We start from the raw sequence: 6,771 nt of genomic DNA, 5'->3' as shown, positions 1-6,771 counted from the left end.
AGGTCAAAGTGCATGGCTGGGAACCACAGTGCCAACTGAATCCAAAATCCTCTGAAAAATGCCGTTTGCTGCAGAGAATTTGGTGTCATTTGGAAAGGGGGAGCCTGATAGAGACATGGGCTCTGCTCATCCTGCTCCCTATCCATCCCCATGAGCACTGTGATGGGAGGGGTCCTCAGCTCACCTGATGCTCAAACAGCCCCTCTCTGCTCTCCACCCACACCAGCCCCCTCAGACATGCCCCACTGGGGAACGGCACTCAGCCTCCTGAGTTGTTTTTACTGTTATTCTTTAAATACACAGCTAAAACCCACCACTTCGCTTTCTGCCAGGGTCTGGGGAGCTAGGCTGGTCAGACACATGCTTGTGGACTTGGGAAAACAAAGCATCAACTGATGAAAAAAAACCTGTAACACAGCAAACAAAAAAAAAAATCACACCATAAAGTGTTTATTAAGAAACAAAGGGGGCTTTTTTTTCTTCATTTGTATTAAACACTTTAAAGCAAGTGCCTTTTCAGAGATGTAAAAGCTATAGCAAATAGTAATATTGGTCTTACATTACTGTACATGACAAAAAAAAAAAATACGCAAAAACCCACCACATCTCACAAACATCCTTTTATTACAACTCAGGTTTCTCTGCTTTCAGTTGTAAATTAATTTCTACAGACTTAAATTTAACAAGTAAACAATGTACAAAGAGGTTCACCTGAATTTCAAAGGTCAGAGGAGGTGTCCTGGCCGGGCAGGTGCAAGGCAGGCAGGGCCCTGACGGTGGGAGGCAAGTGCTGATGGGGTTCACAGTTGGGAACAATACTGAAGGTGGGATGGGCTCGTCTTCTGGCCACCGGCTGGGTCTCACCAGGGCCCAAGCAACTCCAGCTCCTGCCAAAGCCACCAGCAGCCAAAGGCACGCGAGCCCCCGCACCAGATGCAAACTCGGCTTTGCAAGGTCAGAGTGCCTGAGCTGCTTTGCTTCCTCAGACAGAACTTGGGAAGGTAGGAACCTAATTCTCCATGAGACCCGAGTGTACGTTGGGTCCTTCAAAAGCCCGGGAGCACCCAGCTGCCCTGAGGGGCAGAGCAGGCCAGGGCCGAGCAGCACCTGGTGCTGCCCGCAGGTGGTCCCTGCCTTGCCAAAGCTGCCCAGCCTGGTCTCATCAGCCAATCTGTCTGTCCAGGTCCTAGGCGCTAGATGGGGTGACGGCAGCCACAACAGCAGAGCTGGCGTAAAGTCCTGTTCATTTTCATGTGTGAGTGGCCAAAGCATTTCTGCCCACTGCTTGTGTGTGTCATGTTTACAAGCAAACCTTTGCATTTGGCAATGCTCCTGCATGTATGTGTAAAGTAAAAACAGACATACAAAAAAATAGTAGTATCACAGTTATTGCTACATACTGATACAGTATCAGACAATAAGAAACCTTTTATGTGTTCTGGTTACTGCAACTGCCCTGTTTTGGCACGCACACCCCCCCATCCTCTGTTGCGGTTTTTTTTGGCTGAAGAGTAACTGGATGGAAATGTAGAGACCACCTTTTTTAAGACAAAACCAGCCTTAAACAGTTCAGTTTGTTGCATCCAGGGTGATACATCACAGTAGGCACAGTCTGATTACTCCTGGTGTGCTGTTGTGGTATTTTTCCCCAGACGAAGCCAAGCTGGACGGAGCCAGCAGCTCCAGTGCAAAGTGTGTCCCCTCCAGTATCACACTCCTCCCTGACCCCCGCGCATCACTGGGAGCCACAAGCACCTTCATCCTTTGTTCGGGCCTTTTACCTTGTTTTAAAATACAGCTGTGCCTTCCTACTCCTCTGTCCCATGAGTAAAGAAGAAATGGGAATGGGTTTCGAACCTCCACCAGTCTCAGGGTGGGCTGGTGGGGCAACAAAGCCCGTTTTCCTACGGTCAGACTCAATCACAAGCAGGGTTTGGGTCTGAGTTTACTGTTTCATGGGAAGTGAGGTTCAATCAGGCGTATTTGGAGTCACAGTCCGACCTTTCTCTGCAAAGGCGGTTTCAGCTCAGATGCTGCCAGCTGTACCAAACGCTTTGCTGAGCGTCAGGAAGAGCAAACACCTCATACCCTGTTTTTAGTAAAAAGTTCACAAAGATAAACAAAGTCTGTGCAAAGCACTACTGGGTCCTGATCTTGAGGCAAAACCAAATCAAGAAGGGTTTCAAGTGCACTGGAAGGAAGAGCTGAATAATTCACACTCTTCTAATTCCTACATAAATATCTGAGACAAAGAAAACTGGTCTTTGCAAGACTAAGCCTTTTGTGGCATTGCACCCCAAACCGGGGGCACGTAAGAAAACACGGGGGCCGGTACCAGCACCCAGCAGGCAGGAATTGCACCGTTCGGCTCTCAGTCGTGATTGTCTGGAAAGCAACGGGAAATGTCACTAAGCAGCTGGGAGAGGAGGAAAGAGGTTTCCTAAGTAAGTACGGCGGTCTTGTACAGTGTAACAAAACTCTTTCTGTGAATTAATTAGGCAAATACTTCTGACCATGTCATACCTGAAGGGCACTTAATGGTTCCGGCATTTATCTCGCAAGTACAGTGATCTGAAATGCATATGCATTTTCAGCATAATCCTTCGCCGCTGTAAATCATGCGCTGGAATGAGAGCGTATCTGGCAACGTTAATTCAAAGATATCATCCTACAGTTTCTGGCAATGGACCCCGAAGAAAATAAATGGTTTATAAACACTGTCTGACATGCATGAGCCTTGCAAAATTATTTACAAGTGATGTTCTGGGAGCTTCATTCCGAGGAAGTATTTCTCCTCCGTTCAGTTTAGATATTAAAACCTGTCAGGTGGGAGGGGGAGGAAGGCGTCAGCGCTACACAGTCACAGCTGGGTACATCTTCTGCTCGCTGTTGGTGTGCGGGTAGGGAGACTGGATCTGCCGGTAGCCGCTCTGCAGACCGTCGAGGAACGGGGGCACCGGGGTCAGCGGCATCGAGTCGTGCTGCACAGCGTAGCCCACGTACGGGGGGTGCAGGTACTGCCCCTGGTGCGGCACAATCTGGGTCGCCTGCTGGCAGTTCAGCACCGAGAAGTTCGTTGGCATGTTGACATAGACGTTATTCATGGTCCCTTCCGGCAAACAGCAGTTGGTCTGGGACCTGGTCGGGGGTGCTCTGGCTCCCGAGTTGGCGCTGGAGCTGGAGCTGGCAGCTGTGCTCGACTGGCGGGAGGAGGAGCCCCGGGATGTGCTGGCACTTGGGATCATGGGGATCGTCTCCATTAGGCGGGTGCCCCCGGGGGCTCGGCTCTGCTGGGGCTCCTGCTTGGGCCGCAGGCACCTGCAGCAGCAAGCGGCCACCAGTGACCCCAAGATGATGAAGGCGACAAATACAGATCCAACAATAAGGAACGGCACGTAGATGGGCACTGCAACAGTAAGGAAAACTTCGTCACTGGGAGACACAGACAAACCTCAGCCGCTCTGGCAGAAGGTCCCACCCGCCCCAGGCTGAGCCCACCTCCCCACAGCGTGGGTCAGTGCAGGGTGAGAACCAAAAGCTGTGTGTGCAACTAAGCATTTTCCACAGGGAAGACAAAAAGACCTGCTAAAATAATGGCTGGAGTTACCAAAACATCTTTGAAGTTATTAGCAAGGGGAAAGCCCACAGCTCACACCTCAAGGGAGAACAGCTCATTCATGCTGATGGTGGCCCAGTCCACATCAACTAGCGCACCACACCTCAGCAGATCTTGTCTCCAATACACCCCACCAGAAAAATCAGGCAAGAGAGCACTGGGTTTGAACAGCATTGTAGGGAGATACTATGGGGGCAGGATACCTGCTCAGGGCTTGGGAGCACAAGGTGGTCAAACCACGGCACTGCGTAACATCCCTCCCCATCGCCAGTCCCCCCTGGCTGCTGCCACCCCTCAGGGCAGGGGGACAGCCGGGCAGCCCTCAGGGGGTTCTGCCACCCCCCTGCCACACAGATGAACGTCTGGCTGCTCTGAGCTTCAGCCCTGAGTTTGGGGAGAAACCAGGGGCAGGCAGTGGGGCAACGGCACCATGCTCCAAAGCTTCACAGAATGGTTAGTGTTGGAAGGGACCTCTGGAGATTGACTAGTGCAACCCACAGCCCTCCTTGCAAGGCTTAAAGAAGGGATGTCAGGGCAGGAGTGCGGGTGGGCAAGGGGCATGAGCAAAAGGTACAGGTGATGCCTCAGGGGTGGGGTTGGGAGCCCTACAGGCGGATGGTGATCCCCACCCTTGGAAGGACCTGGGCTCCAGTTGCTCTGCACTCCCAGGGGAAAAAAAAAGCTGTTTGCTACAGTAAGAAATCTGCACGGATATATCCAGGAGTAACACGGGGAAGGTGCTCCCTTCAGTGCTTGTGAACACAGCCAGTAACACACCTGAGCTTCATCACCTCCACTGAAACCTGTCAGCCCTGAGACTCGGGCAGGGCTGCGGAGCCCCTGCCTGGCCCTGGCTAATGCCACCGAGGACGTGCCCTGCGCACAGGGGATGCAGCTGCCCCCCCAGCAAGTTAAACCAGTGCTGGTGCAGGGCAACGGCTCCCAAACCTGCTGAGCAGTAAATATCAATTACTAAGAAAATTAATTGTTAAGAAAAATGTTTTGTTCTCAGAACTGCAAAAAGGGTTTATCTGTCCACTCAAGTCAGAACACCTCCTCACACAGCTGATTATGTGGGGTGAGTTATTAACCAAAGGGCCAGATTTCTCCCATTTCTTCTGCAATTTCTGCACTTTTTAAACAAAAGGCTTGCAAAAAATTATCTCCACTTCTGTGCTTGGCACTACAGTAGCTCTTGAGCAGGTGCATGCACTTGCTACAGACTATAACACACAAGTTTTCCAAGTAAATCTGTCCTAATTATAACATCACTTCAGGCTACTTCTGGTGTGCTCAGCACATGGGGATGGCAGCAAGGTGCTGGGAAGCCACTGAGGCTCTTTTGAAACAGCAGCAGAAAGACTTGAGATTAGCCTTGAAATTCAATGTTGTAAAAAAACAGTCATAAGTAGAGGTATCTGAGCTGGAACAACATATACCATCAGAGCAGGGACCAGCCAAAAGTCATTTTGAAATGTCACGTTACTTTTTCTTTGTGTCTTGTTCATATAGAGTCTCATTTTTTCCTTTCCTTTTTAATCGTCAGCACAAACGGGGCTGAGAAACCAACTCGGAGCAGTGGCAGAGCCGCACACGACAAGGCTGTGGGCCAGTGGTGTCACCTACTTTTAAGGACGACAGGGCTGGACTTTCAAATCGGAGGAAGACAAAAAGCAGTATATCTAAGCGCGGGTACTTTTTCCCGTTTAACGGCTGCAGAAGGGCTTGGCTGGCCCCACCTCCATCCTTTTTGCCCCACGACCCATCGGTGGAAGGAACCAGCAACAAGGGGAAGGAGCGGGACGATAACTTTGCCGCAAAAGCGGCGGCTCCCCCGGAGCCACCGAGGCACAGGGAACCGCCGGGGCCGGGCCGGGGCCGCCTCACCTGCCGCGCCGTCGGGGCCGTCCTTGCCGGGCCGGCCCGGCTCGCCGCCGCCCTGCCGCCGGTCGTTGTCGCAGGCTCCCTGGTCCAGGCGCGCCTCGGCGCTGGAGCAGCAGTAGCGGAGGGCGCAGCTGCCGCAGCAGATGGTGGCGTCGCCGCCGTCGAAGCGCTCGGGGCACTGGAAGCCGTCCCGCCAGCCGCCCTGCCCGTCCAGCCAGCCGTGGCAGTACTCGCCGCTGGCCGCGGTCCCCGCCGGCAGCAGCCAGCCCAGCGCCGCCAGCAGCAGCCAGCAGCGCCCGCCCCGCATGGTCAGAGCCCCCCCGCGCCGGGGCAGCGCCGCCCGGCCCCGCGGGGCAGGCAGCCGCCGCGCTGCGGGGAGTCTCGCCGCGGGTCCTGCCGCCGCATGCCCGGGACCGGCCCGCGGGGTTGCGGAGCCGCCGCCGGGAAGGACCGGCCGGGCAGCGCGGGGGGGCGGGCGGCGCCGCTACTCGCTGCTCCCTATTCGCCGCCGCACCGCGACGGCCCGGCCTGCGCCCTGCGCCGCGCCCATGGGCGAGGGGAGGCGGGTGCGATGTGACCCTCTGCCCGCCCGCGGGACACCGACCCGCCGCGCCCGCCCCGTCCGGCACCGCTGCTCCGGCGGGGGCACCCGCGCCGCACCCTTATAGGCAGCGGCGGCGGCCGAGTGCGCATGCGCCCGCCCCGCCCCCGCCCGACGGGGCGTCCCCGCGGCCCCTGCCCGCCGAGGGCACGGGCTGCAGCACCGAGGTGTCGCTGCCGCCGGGAGCCGCTCCGCTGCCCGCCCCCACCTCCCAAACCAGCCCCCGCGCCCCGCCGGGCAGGGACACGCGCCGCCGCGGGAATCCACGCGTGTTTTTGCCGCGGAACATCTCCACAGCCAGCGGCGGCTCCAGGAAAGGGGCTGCCAAACCTGCCCGAGCTGCTGAGGTGGCGAGAGAGTTAGACAGCTGTGGAGAGATTAAAAACAACTCGGATATTACCAAGCGGAACTTCTGCATGCAAGACATTGGATCGATTTAAAAAGGCAGAAAAGTGGTAGCTCTGATAACTTGCCGTTTTTAAATCCTGCTGCGAAACCATTTCCCTGCAGTGACAGCAAAATTATGTTTGTTTCTCTTTCAAGCTTTTCTACTTCAATTAAATGATTGTCTTTCACTAATAACACACCAGTCCTTCCCCCTCTATTTTCATCTCCCTTTTGTTCTCACTCTTTTCAGACGCTCCTCAGCAGCTGCAGGCTTTCACAGAGG

General features: G+C 54.8%; 1 protein-coding gene across 1 annotated transcript; it reads right to left on the bottom strand.

Annotated features, from left to right (window-relative positions):
• Nucleotides 1–434: 434 nt before the first annotated feature.
• On the bottom strand, nt 435–6,149 carry SHISA2 (shisa family member 2). Its single transcript, XM_065830636.2, has 2 exons — nt 5,504–6,149; nt 435–3,406 (listed from the first exon to the last, which is right to left on the bottom strand). Exons 1-2 carry the CDS (start codon nt 5,805–5,807, stop codon nt 2,853–2,855), a joined length of 858 nt encoding a protein of 285 aa, XP_065686708.1. The 5' UTR covers nt 5,808–6,149; the 3' UTR covers nt 435–2,852.
• Nucleotides 6,150–6,771: the final 622 nt, after the last annotated feature.

This window comes from Patagioenas fasciata, chromosome 1 (genome assembly GCF_037038585.1).
Source record: "Patagioenas fasciata isolate bPatFas1 chromosome 1, bPatFas1.hap1, whole genome shotgun sequence".
In the NCBI taxonomy this organism is placed as follows: domain Eukaryota; kingdom Metazoa; phylum Chordata; class Aves; order Columbiformes; family Columbidae; genus Patagioenas; species Patagioenas fasciata.
The sequence above is the reverse complement of the archived record's forward strand: the minus strand, read 5'-3'. Positions and strand labels throughout refer to the sequence as shown.

What these genes read in the sequence shown, in the direction of transcription:
- SHISA2 (XM_065830636.2), bottom strand. Translation starts at nt 5,807, where the DNA reads ATGCGGGGCGGGCGCTGCTGGCTGCTGCTGGCGGCGCTGGGCTGGCTG. An exon ending in CGGCCCCGACGGCGCGGCAG is followed by an intron (nt 3,407 to 5,503) that starts GTGAGGCGGCCC and finishes TTACTGTTGCAG; the next exon opens with TGCCCATCTACGTGCCGTTC.